This window comes from Agelaius phoeniceus, chromosome 2, assembly GCF_051311805.1.
Source record: "Agelaius phoeniceus isolate bAgePho1 chromosome 2, bAgePho1.hap1, whole genome shotgun sequence".
Classification (NCBI taxonomy): domain Eukaryota; kingdom Metazoa; phylum Chordata; class Aves; order Passeriformes; family Icteridae; genus Agelaius; species Agelaius phoeniceus.
In genome coordinates this window covers 99,063,097-99,080,966 of record NC_135266.1, presented here as the reverse complement: position 1 = coordinate 99,080,966, position 17,870 = coordinate 99,063,097, and the positions used below count along the sequence as shown (strand labels likewise).

The window sequence follows — 17,870 nt, the reverse complement described above, 5'->3', positions numbered from 1 at the left end:
GGGCTCGGGCGGTGCCGGCGAGGCCACACCGCCAACCCGCACGGAGCTGGTCAACCTTTCAGCTCTTGAGGCATTTGACGGAGCTGGTGAACTTTTAAACTTTTCTTCCTTCCCGAAGACAAACTTCAGAACAGCTCGCTCCGGGCAGGCGCAGAGCGGGCAGCGGCGGTAGCTCACGAACTGAGGTACGGTGTTCTGCAGCTGGAGGTGCGGCAAAGTGAGTCTGGACAGCCAGGAGCTGTAGCATTAGCCGCGGGTGCCGGCTGGACGCGCCCTGGGGCGGAGTGGGGAAGGCAGCGGGTTGGAAAGCTCCGTCTCCCGGGAATGTGCTTGGCACTGGTGAAGCACCTCGAGTGCTGTGTCCAGTTCTGGACATCTCACTACCGACAGACTTTGAGGCGCTGGAGCGTGTCCAGCGAAGGGAGAAGGAGCTGGTGAAGGGTGTGCAGCTGCCATGAGGAATCGCTCAGGAACTTCCTGAAAGGAAGTTGTAGCCCGGTGGGGATCGGTCTGTTGTCCCAGTTAACTAGTAACAGGACAAGAGGACGCGCCCTCAAGCTGTGCCAGCGGACGTTTAGATTGGATATTGGGAGGAATTTCCCCACTAAAGGGGTTTTCAAGCATTGCAATGAACTGCCCAGGTACCTCACCATCCCTGAAAGTGTTCAAGAAACGACTGGACGTGTCACTTAATGCCATGATCTAGTTGAGAAGTTCATCAGTCAAAGGTTGGACTCGATGATCTGAGGTCTTTTCCGACCGAAATGACTCAGTGAATGCAGGACACACCTCGCCTGTCTACTCCTAGCACTACCAAAGTCTTCGAGGGGACACACCCTTTCTTGCCACTTCTCCCTTCATTTTGTTTGGAGTTTTTTGTAAGCCCTCTTCCCGAAAATGCTTGAGTCGTTTTGTTCTGCTGGAAACCAGATGGCACAGACAAGTCTTGAATTGTCCAGAGAGAATAAGTCACTGTTAGAAAATTACTGTTAGAAAATAATTGCCTAACCCTGCAGCCCTAGGCACCTACCTGTTGTTTCAGATGACCAGCTTTTTATCATGATTACTTTTACCTTACGTTTTTTTTCTCCTGAGCCCGCAGGGATCTGACCTCGCTCCCGGTGCCGGGTTCCTGCGCTCTGCCCCTAGGAGAATTGGCGCTGCCGCTGCATCCCCGAGCGCGTTGGGAGCGGCATCGTGACTGCTGTAAGCCTCCTCATTTCCTCCTCATTTCCTCCGTTACAGCTTGCAGGAACTTTGGGTTTGCCAGGCAAAAGAAATGGTTAAGAGAAAAAGTTTTTTAAGCCCGAAGAAGGGAACATAAAAGGTGTGAAATCTTTGCGTGTGTCGAATCGTAGATCTCATTGTAAAAACAGCTGCTACCCTTAAGGGGACTGCGCGAACTTCTTGAGCCCTGAGCCATGCGGGTGGGTCAGAGTGCAGCTGAAGAGAGGCAAAGATCAACAGGGAGAGAGACTGTGGAAATTTTCTTCCATTCGGAGTATTTCTTAACAACTGAAGTATGGAGTTAGCATTTAAGTTGTAAGGGTTTCCTTGTGGGGAGGCAGAGAATGGCTTCTCTGTTTTACTGTGGGAAATCTGAAGATTCAGTGAGGAAATTCTAGAAAGCTGGTATCATTGTGGCAGGAGATTTTAGCAGTATGTGATTAACATGTCTTTTTGAGAATTTTACATTTTACAAATTGTTTGTTTTTCTTGTTTGCTTGTTGGTAAAAATGAAAATCTTCTGGTATTTCCCAGTCCTCGTAAGTGTGTGTATATGCTTGAAATGTGTTATTGTTAAGTTGCATTGAAAAGGAATAAATCAGAATCCTTTGTACTAAGAAATAAATAAATTTTATTTGAAAGGAGGGTATTTCAATATGCATACCTGCTCTCAAAGAGGTCACAAAGTACACTGAGCAGCCACCAATCCCAATGGCTGCAGGAGTGCCCTGATCAGGTTTCAGCTTGACTGCAGAGTTCAAAAATGGGGAAATACTTGGATACAGTTTGGTCACTGATTAACCCAAGAAAGAGAAAACAAAGCAAAGTGTTTGTTTCCTGTAGTAGCCAAAGCAAATGCAGCATTCCCCCTACCATTATTTGAGCTGTATGTCTTTGGAGATGCATTTTAGCACCTTGCCTTGCTCTCAGAAATCCTGGCTGAGCTGTTTTCCAGTTGAGCCTGTGGTGATTCTCTATGAAATAATTCTCCTGAAAACTAGACCATCAGTAACTAACATGATTCCAGTGAACTTAATTCTACTTGTACACTGTCTGTATACATTATTTCATATTGGTATTTCACTACAAAGCCTTAGGGCATGACTTCTTGGTTGTCCCACTTACATCTGTGACAAACAGGCATTGTTTGTTTGTTGCATGTTTGTTCAGTACCTTGCAGTGTGACTCTAATTATCAGCATACAGACACTTTATTCCTGTAAGACCCCAGAACTTGCTGAAAAGACTGGCCAGAACCTACACTCCTCAGATTTTTCTACAGACTGGCATACGTTTTTCTCTAATGGGAAAATCCAAAGCTACAGTTTGTGCTGAACATGAAAATTTTCAGCTAAGTAGTTATAGCTGTTGTGTTTTGGAGCAGCTTATGGGGCACAGCTAGAAGGTGGGAGTCAGTGTGCACTGTCCATGAAGCCCCCAAAGGCATCACAGAGGTAGCACTGGAACCATGTTACTCTCAGAGCATCACTGCCAGTGAAAGGTGGCAAGTCAATTAAACATGGCAGATCCCTCACTAAGGGAAACACAGCATTGATTGCAGTTTCTGAAATTCAAACATTAAGCACAGTATATCTTGTTGATCAAGCTGGAAGTGATAGGTAAATAAGCAAAAAAATCCAATAAAACATGATGTGCCCCACTTGCCAGTGCAAGGGGTAAAGAAAGTAGATACTGGCAATTGTTGCTGACATGGAACAAAATTATGTATCAAATGTTTATTTTACCATTGCATCTATTTCTGCCTCAGATTTAATGTTTTGGTGCCTCTGTTTTTTTGTTTTATTATGTTTTTTTCTCCTAAAAAATAGTGAGAATACATAAAACAAGCACACTACCTTTTCAAAAGAAATAATACTCAAAAATCTTTAGGATTTAAGATTCACATCCACCACAAATATAGTCTCAGACACCAGTCAAAATTATTCATAATACTAAAAGGTTGGGCTAGCAAGCCTGGCTAAACCAGTTAGAAATGGTACCTATAGCTGCCTTTTGGGGAGAAAAAAAAAGGACTAGGAAAATCTATTGAAGTCTTTTCAAGTTACTTGATTCATGAGGTAATTTCTCCACTGGGGTATGCTGTATTTTAGGATAAGACTGCATTCTTCCTCCATTCAGGTAATAGTTACAGTAAGATTATTCTTTTTCTGTTACGCATGAGAGGTTCCAGTTCATTGCTGTCTGACAAAACAGAAGATATGATGAGAGAGTCTCCTCCTTTGCATTCCTATCCTAAATTTCCATGCACGCATTTTTGAAAGTGTAAAAAGTGTGAAAAGTTCTCTATACCAGTAGTATTTGCAAATGCAATCAAATTTTCCACCCCAGAAAGTCAAATGTTGCAGTAATCAGAAATATATTTTAAAAAGTAAAGAAAATCAGGCTTGACGAGGGATATCTTACATACTTTTGCAAATTTGACTTGACCAGTTTTCCTTGGTATCCTGTTCAGGAATGAGGAAGATTAATATTCCCTAGCCCTGCAACAGCACTGATAGTAAACACTTTCTATTTATTAAAAATAAAGCATCAATCTGCAAGGAGCTACAAGGTAATGAGTGAGCCTCCACTACTATGTAATGCGTAGGATCACATAATGAATGACTTAAATGTCAAAAATCTGTACCAAGTCTGTTGCAAACAAAAAACATGATACATAGGCCTATAGTCCTTTGCAAGCTGTAGAAAGGAAATTATATACGGATATGTCTTTTATCTGCATTTAAACAGGTTTTATCCCCTGCTTTTATTTTGCCAGTTTGACCTGAATCTATGAACCAATGAAGAAATGAAAGAACTGAGCATACCAGGCATCATGATCTGTGTATTTCACATCAGTGCTACACTTTGGGGTAGGTTGTAGCTGAAAAATACTAAAGAAGACCATTATTTTTAATTTTTATTAAGAAGAGTTAGTGAATTCAAACACTGTTTATTAATGGTAAAGAATCAATTTTGGGTAATGTAAAACACTTCTGAAGCCAAAGACTGCTTGTCAGGTGGCTGCATGGATGGCTGTGGCCATTGAGCCCCCAAACTGTTACCTGCCAATGTTTCTGCCCCACTGGCTCAGCAGGCAGTGCTTTTCAGTTCAGACTGAAAATGCTTTGCATCAAATTGGCTGACTTTGCATAGAGAAGACTAAGGAAAAGTAATTTAGATTGTTCTGCCAGATGAGCTAGAGTTGGGACCAGAATGTCTGAGATGGCAGCTGCCCCTGAGCACTCACTACCAGCCTAACAGGTTGTCTGGCCTTGGCCAAGAAGTCAATGTGATGATGCTAAGTAAGTCAGTTTTTTGAAAGATTAATTTTAAATTTCTCTTGTATGCTAGCAAGGCCTAACTTAAATGTTGACAGAAATGAGATGTTACCACTTGTGTCAATTTTTGGGATGCACACCTTAATTATCTCAAGGGCCTGAGACAGAGCTTCCTCATCCTGTCTGTGGTGGCAAAGCTGTTTCAGGAAGTTCCGTCCTTCCCATCAGTTGCAGAGCCATGTCTTTTTTCCCCGTGATGGTACAACTGCTTGGCACTGTGTGAGGGTGGTTGGTAACATGGGGCATTGCAGCATGGCACTGTGAATGTTTGAACATGAAGGAAGCTGCAGCTCAAAAGGCTTTTAAAGTCTAAGGTGGAAATGATGTGGTTCAAGGTGTGGGAACACATTTGAAGCTCAGGTGGTAAGGTGGCAGTGTGCTGATTTGAGTATGTAAGTGCTTACTTGGGATTCCTGCGTAAACTGATTAGAAGTTCAACGAGCAGAGCTCTGTGGTGTAATCCTGATTAAACTGAATGGGCACCCTTGCTGTCCCAAGAGATTCATGTGACAGAAAAGTCATTAAAGAGACGTTGGCACACCTGCAAGAGCATTTTTTTGTCAGGGATAAATAGGTGCAGAAATATACTTGTAGACTGGATTAAACTTAGTCATTTGTACTTATGGGCTTTAGGTTTTACAGAACAGGAAGAAGTAACGGGGCTGTTTTCCAAGGATTGCATCCTCCCTTGTCGTTTCCCACCTGGGCATGATGAGGTAATTCACTGGAAAATAGAGAACAAAAATGTGCACAGTTACTACCTGCAGAAGGATCAGCTGGGAGAACAAGATCCACATTACAGACTCAGAACACACCTTTTCCATGAGAACATCCCTAGTGGAAATGCCTCCTTGAAACTTAGTAACCTGACCATGACTGATGAGGGCTCTTATACCTGCTACGTGGGAACAGCACAAGATCAAACAGAAGTGGAAGTGCAACTACATGTTAAAGGTCAGTAAGGCATCAAAAACCCTTGGATCACACCACCGCAAATGGGATGGCACCAACAGATTTCCTTATGTTTCTCCCATTGAATCAAAATCTTCCAACACAGCAGAGCACCTTTTGGGCCTGATGGTGTTATGCAGCAGTTTTTTTCCTCTGGTGAAATATTGCAACATGGATTGGAAAATTTTAGTGCAGTACTTGCAGTACTTGTTTTCATAACCTACAGCAAGCACCTTGATTTCTAAGGGCTAATTATGTGGTACACATAATGTGGCTTCTCAGAACTGTACAAATCTTGGCCTTGTAAGTAGCTGTGCTTTCTTCTGAAATCAAACACAGATGAAGTTTTGTTCTCGGCGATATTCATTCTCCCCAATGGTATTTTAAGAGTAATCACTTCAAGTTAAAAACCATTTTGTAAGTAGTAAAATTTATTTTTTTAAATTATTTTTTCATCTACAGCTCCTTCTTCTTATGCACTGGAATACCAAAAGACAAGCACAGAAAGGAGACTGAAGTGCTATGCTTTTCTCACTTATCCAGCACCAACTATATCTTGGGTACAGGGCAATATATCCATCCAGGAGACAGACTGGGAGGAAACTAGGAATGGAGTTCTCTATTCTCTTAGAAGTGACAAGGACATTATAAATGTGACAGATACTTACTACTGTCATATTCATTTGGATCATGAAGTGTGGGCCGCTGAATGGAAGATGCAAGGTAGGAATGAAATCTCTTTCAGCATTGTTACTGAATTTCACAGCTGGCTTCAGAGTCAAACTAAAGACAGTCTTTCTGCAGTGGGGCAACATGGATATGGGACAGTGCAAAAGGATATACCTTTCTCTTTGAAATGCATTTGTTAGGATTACAAAGCAGCATACCAGTTGCTTCCAAGAAGTAGGGATGAGAGGGGCTAGCTCACCCTTCTGTAAGTTACTCTTACTCTTTACATCTTTTCTATATCAGTTTCACATTTTAAGAGGTCCCTAATAAACAAACGTTACCCTCTATCAATAAAAGAATTCTGCCCATTGGACAAAATAAATGGAAACCTTAGAGAATATGTGGGTTCTGTGAGGGAGGTGAAAGTTTGCCTGCTGCTCTAGCTGCATATGATCTGCTTGATCCTTTCATTGTACTTCTCTTCACATGCATCCTTAAGTACCAGTCTGAGTGCTGGGTGCATGAGAATGGAGAGCAGCAAACAGTTTGCATTTTAGTGAACAGCAGCCCGTTTTTTTAGTTAAGGAAAAGCAGGACTATGAAATTTCAACTCTGCTTTGTCTTCCTCCTGAATTTCATTGGAAATTCACTTTGAGTAGATAACTGGTGGTTTTCAACCTTTCCTATTTCTTAGGAAATATTTGTAATTGAAGGAAGAGCAATGCAAGAGCAGTTCTCTTGCGAGATGTGCATGGATGCTTCTTCCATCATCCAGATTACCTCCTAAAGTGTATCCAGACACTCTCAGTGCCTAACCCACTGCATAAGCTCCAGAACAAGAGTGCAGTTTTTAATTTACATGGAATAGCTTACAAAATGGAAGGTTGCAAGTATGGCATCATAGTAGCTACCAAGTGCACTGTGTCTCTTTTGTTATCTATGCCTGATCCACAAGAGAAAAAGGAACATTCCATTACACACATACTTGCATTTCCCTGCATCCATATAACTCCTCAGTAGAATATTTTGAAAACAAATTGTTCTCTTGTTTCTATAATAGCAGTGTACAATTCTGTTTTTTTTGTCTTCATGATTTTTCAGCCCCACACCTTTGTTCATTAACCCCCCCACCACCCAGAAATCAAGTGTAGTTATACCATGTCAAAATAATCTATTACCTTCCTCTCCAGCTGACTGCCAGCCACCACTGCTGTCAAATCCCTGCTGTCAAATCCGTAGTTGTGCTATGATGTTAATTTGTCTTGTATTAGTATTTTATATATTAGGTGTTAATTCCACTTACCTGCCTTCTCCTTCCCTTTCCTGTTTTTTAAAAGCTATTTATTAATTGTTAAATGTTCAATATGGACAAGTAACGTACTTAAGTTCACCATAACTGAAAGTTATTTCTTACTACATACAATCTTTTTATTCTTTTAGTTAAATTACGTTGTGTTTTATCCTTTTGCTTCAGGTGTGCAGTTATCTGATCAGTTCCATTTTCTCTCTGCTCCCAGCATGTGGAATTTCCTGCTGTTTTACACAGACTAGACTGAATCGCTTCTATTTATGAGCCCCACTTGAGGGAAAATAGTCAATTTTAAAAATTAGGATATTCATAAATATTGCCAATACCAATTAGATTTTTGTGTAAGATACGTGTGTTTTTAAAATCTTCAGATGCTTCTAGAAACATACTGTGATATTTGAATGCAATATCAAAGTAGTGAAATATGTTTTTTTATTTGTTCATGGTAGTATCAAAACTAAGAAAAAAATCACAGAATGTCTAAATAACCTTCACAGTATTTTCCAAAAAAAGTGCAGAGAGCTCTTTATCTGTTTCAGACCACCTGCCTAAGGTGGAAGGAGAGAGCACCGTAATTCCTTGTGAACATGGCCTTGACACTGCAAGCACTGACGGTTTCAGTGTTGTCTGGACATTACACAGAAATGCAGTGACCTCAGTCCTGGCCTCCTTCAATGGCACATCTCACTCTCACCAGCCTCGAGTCCAGGTTAACGAAAGTGACTTTTCGCTGAGGTTGGATCATCTTACTGCAAGTGACAGTGGGGAATATCTGTGCAATATTTCAACACCTCTCTACACAAAACTTGCTGTGACAACTTTGCATGTTGGTAAGTTGCCACTCCTTCCATTTCAAAGGATGAGGATGAGGACCAATCTCAAAAATAATCATTACATAAAAAGAATCAATATTACAATAATGAGCTAAAAACTAGTCATGGAAACAGCTCTAGAGTTCAGAATGTACCCCTTGAGGAGGGACATTGGCTCCACTGGAAGATGCTTTTCTTTGTGAATGGATTCAAACTTCATTACATGAATTGGGTCAGAATGTAGTGGGACAGCAGTGACAGCTGTTTGCCAGCTCTTGCTATGCTGATGCAACATGCACTTATTTTTGTGTAATTTGGCGTGATTGGTACAGTTGGGTGGAAGAGAGATGTTTTATTTTTGTTGGCTCGGAAAAAAGAAAGTTACCAAAGATGTGTTTATTTAAAGACTAGAAGTTTATTTTTTTCAGTCAGCAGCTTATTGTGGCAAAGGTTACAAAATCAATGTCTGCCTTCAGTTGCCACCAACTGCTTTCATAGCTGGGGACACAGCAGGGCTCTCAGAGTTCTGTCCTAAATGCTCTGCTGACAGCAAACATAGTTTTAAATGTAGCAGAGAGATGATGGGAAGCCCAAAGCTTGTGGTATAAGTTTGGCTGCAGAAGAAAGCTTGTTGAGAACACACAGTTGTTATTTTCAAAGCTTTAATTCTACACAGCAGGCCTTTTTTAGGCCTGGGGATATATATGTTTAAATGCATGCCTGTGTTTTTATGAGCTATAGTAAATTCCCAGCTGTGAAATCTTACTTACAGTTATTGCATTGTCAGTAGCACATACAAAAGTAGCACACAGACATTTCACACAATTACATACAATCACCAAAAAGATTGAAAACTAATAGAGGAGACCTCTTCTAAACAAAGAAGAGAACTTGAACCAAGCCAAGCAAATAAGACATGAAAAATAGAGACAACAGAAAAGGGGGTAGAATAAGTGATAATAACTACAGATGAGCACCTTTGTGGCTTTCAGCACAGCCTGAAAGCAGATAAGTGGCTGGAGACAGTAGGAAATGGGCTATCCACGTTGGATAGCAGCCATAGCACAGCAGCTGCTGAGCAATCAGAAGGGTTTCCAAGGGCCACTGGAAAGAAGGCTTTTGAGGGGAAAAAAGAGATTTACAATCATCTCTCCTGCGTAAGGAAGGGTTGCAGCTTAAAGCTGCTCTTCTAAAGGAATTTACAAGATGTAAACATAGGTCTGCATGTGGTTACAGAGTCAAGCTAAAGGCAATGACTAGATTAAATGCTGTTTTAGCAGTTCTTATTTTTTAGCTGTTATCCAGACATCCATAGGAAGTTTCCAGAGGAATGTAGAATTGTTCAAATTCTTTGGACAAGACACAGCAGGGGAAAGACAACCTGAGGTAGAATAGCCGTACAGTTCTTTTGACAGTTTGGTGCTGTGCAGAGGTTTCTTCTAGGTAGGCTTTGATCTCCTGTGGAATCCATGGTTATCACTCACTCATCTCAAGATTTCTTGTGTCCACCTGGATTGCATGGTTGCACTATGGAGCTGGGCAATGTTTCAGATTAAAGTTGCAAAGATTTTGCAGCAGGAGTCATGAAATTTATGATCCAGGCTGGATAACATTTACAGAGCTGCTCTGCTGTAAATCAGTAGTGCTAATGGCACTGAGCACTGTACCTGGAGACAGTGCCCAGCACACTGGGCAGTTGATTGGTTTTAAATGGGTCTTGTATTAAGAAGTTGTCAAATGCTATCCCATGAGCACACATGGAATTTGCTATCAGCACAATTAAGTAAAATAATCTGCTTTCATCTAGTCACACTTAAGTCAGTAAAGTATCACTTCAAAGTCTTACCACTATGAGTCAAGTAACTTGAACATTGTTGTCCTTGTCTGAGTTTCCTTGTAATGTTTCTTTCTCCCTAAATCATACCTTTTAGATTATAAATAAGAAAAAAATCATAGCTTTGATATATTTATTGAATAATCAGCCCTTCTTTTTTGTACTTGTATTTTTAAAGAAAATTCAGGTAACGCTGGGAAAATTGTGCTAGGAGTGCTTGGTGCAGTGGCAATAGCAGTGACAATAGCAGTGCTACTTTGCTATGTCAAGGTATGTACAATCATTAGAGTATTTATTTTTTAAGATACTGTTGATACCAAGCCTCTCAAGATTTGAATAAGGGTTGAGCCAAACTTTGCAACTTTAAAAAAATTGATAATCAATAGCTGTAGCTAGACAGTTGTGATTAAACAACTGCATTGTTAGCGGTGTTTGCTATGCTGATCCTCTGTTGTAAGAAAAGGGAAGACAGTCCCAATGTGAACGGGCTGTCTGGACAAGGGGCACCAGGAGTAAAGTCCAAAGAACTGAGCAGTAAGTGGGGAAAGGTAATTCTGGCAGTGGGAGATTGAAATCCATTGACCACCTCCTCAAAATGGACCTCCAACTGAAATTGAAGGGAAGTACCTAAATCCAGACCTTGAATGTTTGTCTGAAGATTTTGTCACAATCTGAATTTGGTAAGCTTCAGGAGGCATTTTATGGGTACCATGAGGTACAGCAAAAGCACATTAGAAAGAAAACTGAAATTATTGTGCCTCAGTCTTTTTTCATGTTTCTCTCTACACAGAGATTCACTTGCATGCTGCTTATTAAACAGTTGTAACATGCTTTAGAGATGATAGTATACTTTGAGATGCAGTTGTCTAAACAATTTAAGCAAGATTAAGTTATCTTGGGGCCTGTTGGGCTGTCAAACATATCATAATCAGAGGAAGTGGAACAGTTGACAGGTTAATTTAGCTCTGGTTACATTGATGGAGGGCTAGATGGAAAAACCAGGAATGTTTCTGCACTGTTGTGTGCATGCTTGTTTTACTCAGATAAAACTAAAATGGAAAATGCTGACTTATCTTTATGGTGAGTGTGTCTTGTTCTTGTTCCCCCACTAGAGGATTAATTTTACACATCAGTAGTTCTTATAAGTATTTTTATTTTGTCTAGGAAAAAAAGAAGAGAAGAATCAAATCAAATCAAACCAAAAAGAAGAGAGGACACCTTGACGTACAGGAAGAAAATACCTCTCTGCACACAGATACTACTGACACTGGCAATGAAAAGAACAAAGAGTTCATCCACATTCCCCCTTTGAGTTAACAGTAAGAGCCACATGGAAATGTGGTTTTCTGAGCAACAGTAGCAGACAAATGGGGAGGAAAAAAAGTAAATGGATACTTGTATGTGAAAAGTCATGGAGCAGGGCATCTCACCCCCCACATGGGCTTATCTGTTGCTTTTTAACTGGTGAGTTAACTCAAACCAGACAGAGCTGTCTTGTAGTGAGTTATTTTGGCACCATGGGATTACCACCTGGAAAGACAAACTGGGATTCTGACTGACAGGCACCTGCCTTTACAAACTATATAAGCTATATCAAACTGTCACAAAGCAGAAATATTCTGCACATTTTCCTGGAAACATGGAGTTTCTCCTCAGAGCAGGGACACCTGCTTTGCAATTATTCCTCTGGAGGCTGAGTATTTCTTTTGCTAGTTTTAATATAGGTAGCTTGATATCATGCACTGTTTTATGTAATCTACTGGTAGTTCTTTTGTTTTATACTGTGTCAGAATTAACTCAGGTTAAGACCTTTCATGTGTTACCTCCTATCTTTTCAATAAATAACTAATTTTATAAATAGACCTGATCTGCCATTCTTAGAAGCTGTGGGCTAGAATGATTTCTTAAATTTAAGCTGTTGCCAAAAATCTGAGGCTAAGGCAGGGCTTCTGTGAAGCTCCCACTTGTTCTGTGACAAGTCAGCATGCAAAATTGGATGTCCTAAAGGGACAAAGAAGTCTCCAGAGAAGAAGAAATCCCTAAATTTTGAGTGTTGGTTGGGGTTTTTTTTTTGGGTGAGGGAAAGAGAGCTTACTGGTTTTTATTTCATTTAATATTTTATTTTGAAGACCATGTCTGCTGTCGACAGTGGCAAGTCTGAGCCCAGCAGAGCGTGCTGGGCTGGCAGTGGTGGAGGGAGCAGAGAAGTGGCCGAGTGGGAACAGCTGTGGGGAACAAAACAGTGGCAGACTGAGGTGTGAGAAGCTGAATGCTGCCAAACACAGCCTAGCACAGTGGTCTGGGAAATGGACTGTGTGACGCGGACGATCCAGCTTTTGGGGGTTTATCCATCATTGTTCTCCATTGTCTTGGGCTCAGGGATAAGAAATGTTAGCTATGGGAGCCTCCCCCACCTGCTTTTGTCCTGGGGGCCACATGTTGTGTGGGAATGGTTGCCACCTTGTCTTGGTCTGGAAAAACACGTGGAGCCGGCAGCACTAGAACAGCTGCCATCTTGTCCTTGTCCCAGGGGACCACATGGACAGGACCTATGGGAAATGTTCGCCATCTTGTCTTTGTCCCAGTAGCCATATGGAACTAAGTTGAGGTGGTGAACACCTTTGTATGGGTAAAGCATCTCTTCCTGTATACTTCTGTTATTAACATTGTTGCTCTTTACTTTCAGTAAATTATCTCAACCCACAGTCTCTGCTTTTGTCTCTCTCTTACCAGAAAGGGGTGGGGGGAAGGCGAGTGGCTTATTTGGAGTTTAATTTTCTGGCTGGTGTTAAACCACCATGGACCAGTTCCCTGTTTAAAGGCAAGATTGAAAAGAATTCTTTATTTCTGAGCCACAGGGAGGTGTCCCTTGACACCATCTCCTGTGCCTGTCCTGTAGCTGACAAAGAGAAGAAGTCCCTTGACTGGTGGTAGTAGAAACTTACAAATTGACTGTTCATATGGAAATCTTTACTTTCTCTTCTCCAAAACTCAGGGTCCTACGAGCAGGACAAATGGAAGCTGGGTTTTCCCATCTTTAAGGGCTGTCCCTTCCACAGGTTTAATCTGTGCTGCTGTCCTGGTTCCAGCCAGGACAGGGCTATTTTTTTGCAATAGCCATGAGGGGACATGACCAGAACCCTAATGTTATTTGATGCCACCCACTTCATTGGGGGTGGGGGTGGGGAGAGGGACTGTCTGTGCAGGTTCCATCAAGGAGGGGCCCAGGGTGAGCATTTCTGCATGTATACTTGTATTTGTATACTTTTTTAAATTAATATTGTTGTTGTTACTATTAGTTTTCTTATCTCATTGCTGTTTCCAGGAAATTGTTCTTAGCCTGTGGTTTTTCACCTTTTGTGCTTTCAACTCCCAACTCCATTCCAGGAGTAGGAAGGAGAGGGGGAGCAAGAGAGTGGCAGTGTGGTTTGAGAGAGTGAAGGGAGAAGTACTGTTCATAAACCAGGACAGCTGCTTTAACAATCTGCATATGAAATACATGAGGCTGTGCAGCATGACTGGATTTGCCCTTAGTTTTGATTTTGTCAGAGATCTGCCAATTAGGATTTGTTCCAACATAATGAAGTCGGCTGTTGGCGAGATGCAATTTTCTATTGATCCCTAAGGCTTGGCAAAATAAAAACACAAATAAATGAATGAAATACGCTATGCAGTCTATTTGGATTTTCACTTGATGTTTATTTCTGTAAGTGCTTATTTTTTCTACATCTGCTTTCAGTTGTGCCTGATTATGTCAAGTATTTTCTCATATTTGTCAGCTTGGACTTTTTTATTCCTCTTCATGAACCTGAAAGGCAATTGAGATAGTATGCAACTGTTAAAAATAGAAATGTCAAGAGGTTATAGTGTAAGGTCACAAGTAAGTGACAAAAGCTGCACTAATGCTTCTGTTCCCTGGTATTACCAGTTTGTATCTGACATAGACTAGCAGCAGTCTGGCCAACACTTGCCATCTTATTCCAGCTAACAGTGCAGGTATCCTGTCCTTGTTCTAGATTATATAGATCCTTTTGATGGCAAAGGACTTCTACAACCCTTTTTTAATTGATGGTAGTGCTGTGAATGACACACACTCCCCAGAGTATCCAGGAAATGGGTACTCATAGCAGTAGACAAGATATTTCTAATGCTGCAGGGTTAAAGTAGTCTCTACAGTGGCCTTCTCTCCCCAAAGGAGATGTTGTGATTTTTGGGATAACAGTCTCCACCTGAATGTGTTTCCTGGCAGCTCCTACAGTCACTGCCCCAAGACCCTTCTAGTGGAGCTGCCACCGCTGCGTGCACCACTGAGCTCATCTTTTGGCAACACTCTGCTCCATTGCCAGAGCTGCAGTTGGTGTTCGCAAACAGCATCTGACTCGTAAAAACAGGCATCCACTTTTCTGTGACTTCTGCATTTTTGAAGCAGAAATAGAGTACCAGTAAGGTCCAGGAAATAAACAGCAACCTTAACAGTTTTTGAAAAAATAAATTATTCTCATGGTGTAGAGTGTTTGTTTGATGCCATGGCTTTGTGAATCTTTAAATGAGTTTATAGTGATTTTGATTTTTTTTTTTCTGTAGGGGTAGAATAATTTAGAAAAATCTGTGGAAATTTTTTATCCTTAAAAGCTGCAAATCTTTCGAGGTTCCATTGCAGTACGGCTTCCATTGTACATAAATGTGTGATGAACCAGATATTCAGGTAGTTTTAATGTGTCTTTGCTCTGGATGGTGGAGCAGCAGTAATTTATATCTGTCAAAGGTGATTTCATTAGGCCAATACAAAAGCAGAAATTAAGAGTGTAAAGGCATTTTCTCCCTTTCTTAGCTTGGGAGCTATCAACTCCATAAAACATATGTGATGTTAAGCATGGAAGTTCATTAAACTTGCAAATGAAATAGATTTAACAATGACCCAGCTCCTCTTTCTATCATTCCTAAAAGTAACAACCTCACTCTTTTTTGCCCTGTTTGCCACAAGGCAACTATAGATAAGTTTGCTTTCAGTTCCAGACTAAGTTCTTAAGTGCCTTCTAGTTTCATTAACATTATTCTGCTACCATTCAGTTCAAGTGCAAAACACCACAAATATATATTTCATATATATATTTCACATATATTTCTAATCACTAATGACTTCCCAGCACCGAAGTGACTAATCACCAATATTTTCTTTTCATCCAGCTCTTCCAATCAATACAAGTTCGTTGAAAGAGCAATGTTAAAATATCTAATGTAATACCCAGGTTCTATTACATACATAGAAATCTCTATCATCAGGGGAAAAAAAAGGTGGAGTCTTTTAATATCCCTTGCAAAAAGAAACCCCAAAACCCAAAACAAACCCACCAAATCACCAATTCTGCTTCTGCTGCTGAGAACAGAGGTTAAATGACAACAAAAATACAGAAAATATATTTTGTCCAAGGGTCAGATTGCTGTCCTACAGGGTTAAGTTAATATTAAAATAAAGGGCAGAGTGAAACAGAACAAATGTAGAAACCCAAGAATTTATCCTAGTCTACACTACTTTCAGAGATATAACAGATACAGAGGACCCACTATTGTGTATTAAACACTCACATCTACCCCATACATATGACCATACCTTTTTCATGCCAATGTCTCTTGACTTGCTCCTCAGCTTATTAACTTGAGATTCAGCTATTTCAGCCCTCTCTTCAGCATCATCCAGATCATGTTGCTGTTTTCTGTACTTTGAGAGGTACAGATTGGCTTGAGCTTCCTGTTGAGAAAAAAGAGTGCAGCTGATTTCCTCCTGTCCACATGAAACAAAGCTTTTAATTTCAAGTGGGATGGAAAGTGCTCAGCATGAGTAGGTAACAGCTGTATGGGCACCACTTGCCTCCTGCAGAACTGAGACTGTTGTTTTACAGAGTTGGTATTTCTAGTGGCATTTTCCAAGTGAACTAAGAGGCTTTCAATGTGTCTTCTGAGGGGCTAGGAGGGGCTGAGGGCTGTTTATTCCCTTCCTCCCCTTCTCTTGCAAATTATACTGCAATCTTAGGATAAAATGGAATACTTTTTCTTAAGTACAATCAACACATATGCTATATATTTTACTTTATATATAATATAAATACAGTTTTATATGCAGGGCTTATATAGATATGAAAATAATTATTTATGGGCACAAAATGTGTCTTTGTACTAGAAATTTCTATGGATAAAACACTGTAAGTTTAGAACAATACATATCTCAGAGGTAAAAAGATCCAGAGAGTTACTTACAGCTTCCTCTGCTTGGTGCTTGTAACTCTTCACTTTTAATTGTAGCTTGTCAATCAGATCCTGCATCCTGGCAAGATTCTTCTTATCTTCTTCTGACTGTATCAAAACATCATTAATTGTGTTGATAAAGTAAAAAGGCTTAAAGCATCTACCACAATACAATAATTATGGATGCCATATCTTAGAAACTTACAGCTCAAAGCACAAACTAGCCATGTCCAAATTTCTACATCATCATTGAAGATGTGTGTGTAGGGGTGAAAACTGAGACTACCCTTCCCATGTATAGATGCATAAATATAAATGTATATAAAGGAAGATATCTATGTGGACACGCTTTTAGAGGTGTGCAGATACACACAGGCAGAGTTCCTTGCTCGGGGGTGAGGAGCATGCTTGTCATTATAAAGCATGTCATTTTATATTGAAGCAGATACGGGAGAGCCTAGAACTGTGTAATTTGCATAATTTGAAGTTTGATTTGCAGGCATTTCTGGTTAAAAAAGCCTAGTTTAAGCTGTCATGCTCCACAAGCAGAGGGACCAGCTAATTCTGCCTGCACACTGCATTAACAAAAAAACCCTTCAGCTTCTCATACAAAAGTCAAAGTAAAACAACAGGTAGGAGGCTAAATAATCTCCTAAGGCAGAGGGATGGGTTTATCTTCTTAATGTTGTTCAAAGAAAAAGGGTAAGTGCTATGTGCTGCAGGCCTTTTTTGAAGGCCAAGCAGCATGAGCAGCTGTTAGCAAACCTGCAGGAGGCTCAAGACTAGACCCTGCTGCTCAATAATAGAGCCCTGGGACTCAGCAACCCTACTCTGAACAGGGCATTAGAGCCACTGAATCCTTCTGGCTCCTTTTAGCAACAGCAGCACAGCTGAGAGGGAGCTGGGCTCTTTCTTCCCTTGCATTGTAAACAGTCTACATTGAAGCCTGTTCCATATTAATACTGTGCTAAAAATGTCCAAATCCCAGCAACAGAGGCTTTCTAACATTAGTTACAGCAAATCAGGCAAGAGGATGATGATCACTGGCACAGGATGCCTGGAGAAGCTGTGGATGCTCCATGCCTGGAAGTGTTCAAGGTCAGGTTGGATGGGGCTCTGAGCAGCCTGGTGTAATGGAAGGTGTCCCTGCACATGGCAGGGGCATTGGAATGAGATGATCTCCAAGGTCCCTTCCAACCCAAAGCATTCTGTGATGGAAGCCATAGGGAGATATTCCTCCTGTGCCTAAAGCTTCCAGCAATCAGAAAGCTCTGACTGAGGCCATCCATCCTCCTTTACTATAACCCTGAGGCTATTGATGATGTGTCTTGCCAGTTGCCTGGTGGTTACTGCATACCTGGTAAGTCAGCTCCTTTATGCGTCTCTCAAATTTGCGGGCTCCTTTTTGGGCGTCTGAATTGCGACGGAGTTCAGTCTCAAGTTCATTCTCCAGCTCACGAACCTGCAAAAAAGGAAAAACCCTTG

General features: G+C 40.9%; 2 protein-coding genes across 4 annotated transcripts in view; one reads left to right on the top strand and one right to left on the bottom strand.

Annotated features, from left to right (window-relative positions):
- The first annotated feature begins 9 nt into the window (after nt 1-9).
- Nucleotides 10-12,847, top strand: HHLA2 (HHLA2 member of B7 family). 3 transcript variants are annotated; one of them, XM_077174386.1, is made up of 8 exons: nt 10-185; nt 1,103-1,206; nt 4,006-4,099; nt 5,201-5,521; nt 5,981-6,241; nt 8,036-8,326; nt 10,321-10,412; nt 11,307-12,847. In XM_077174386.1, exons 3-8 carry the CDS (start codon nt 4,036-4,038, stop codon nt 11,457-11,459), a joined length of 1,182 nt encoding a protein of 393 aa, XP_077030501.1. In that variant the 5' UTR covers nt 10-185; nt 1,103-1,206; nt 4,006-4,035; the 3' UTR covers nt 11,460-12,847. The 3 variants fall into 3 exon arrangements, with proteins under 3 accessions (XP_077030501.1, XP_077030500.1, XP_054510164.2); XM_077174385.1 differs by having other exon boundaries at nt 10-217; XM_054654189.2 differs by having other exon boundaries at nt 10-1,206.
- Nucleotides 12,848-13,820: 973 nt separating this feature from the next.
- MYH15 (myosin heavy chain 15) overlaps nt 13,821-17,870 on the bottom strand; it is a 52,244-nt gene continuing 48,194 nt past the window's right edge. The window contains exons 40-43 of the mRNA XM_077174387.1: nt 17,743-17,847; nt 16,398-16,493; nt 15,754-15,891; nt 13,821-13,950 (exon numbers count right to left, since the gene is read on the bottom strand). Coding sequence (XP_077030502.1) covers nt 13,933-13,950; nt 15,754-15,891; nt 16,398-16,493; nt 17,743-17,847 — 357 coding nt within the window. The 3' untranslated portion in view covers nt 13,821-13,932. The remainder of the gene's footprint in view (nt 13,951-15,753; nt 15,892-16,397; nt 16,494-17,742; nt 17,848-17,870) is intronic.

Coding starts and splice junctions, on each gene's coding strand:
- HHLA2 (XM_077174386.1), top strand. CDS start 4,036: ATGAAAGAACTGAGCATACCAGGCATCATGATCTGTGTATTTCACATC. Junction 8,327..10,320: donor TGTGACAACTTTGCATGTTG/GTAAGTTGCCAC, acceptor GTATTTTTAAAG/AAAATTCAGGTAACGCTGGG. Junction 10,413..11,306: donor TGCTACTTTGCTATGTCAAG/GTATGTACAATC, acceptor TATTTTGTCTAG/GAAAAAAAGAAGAGAAGAAT.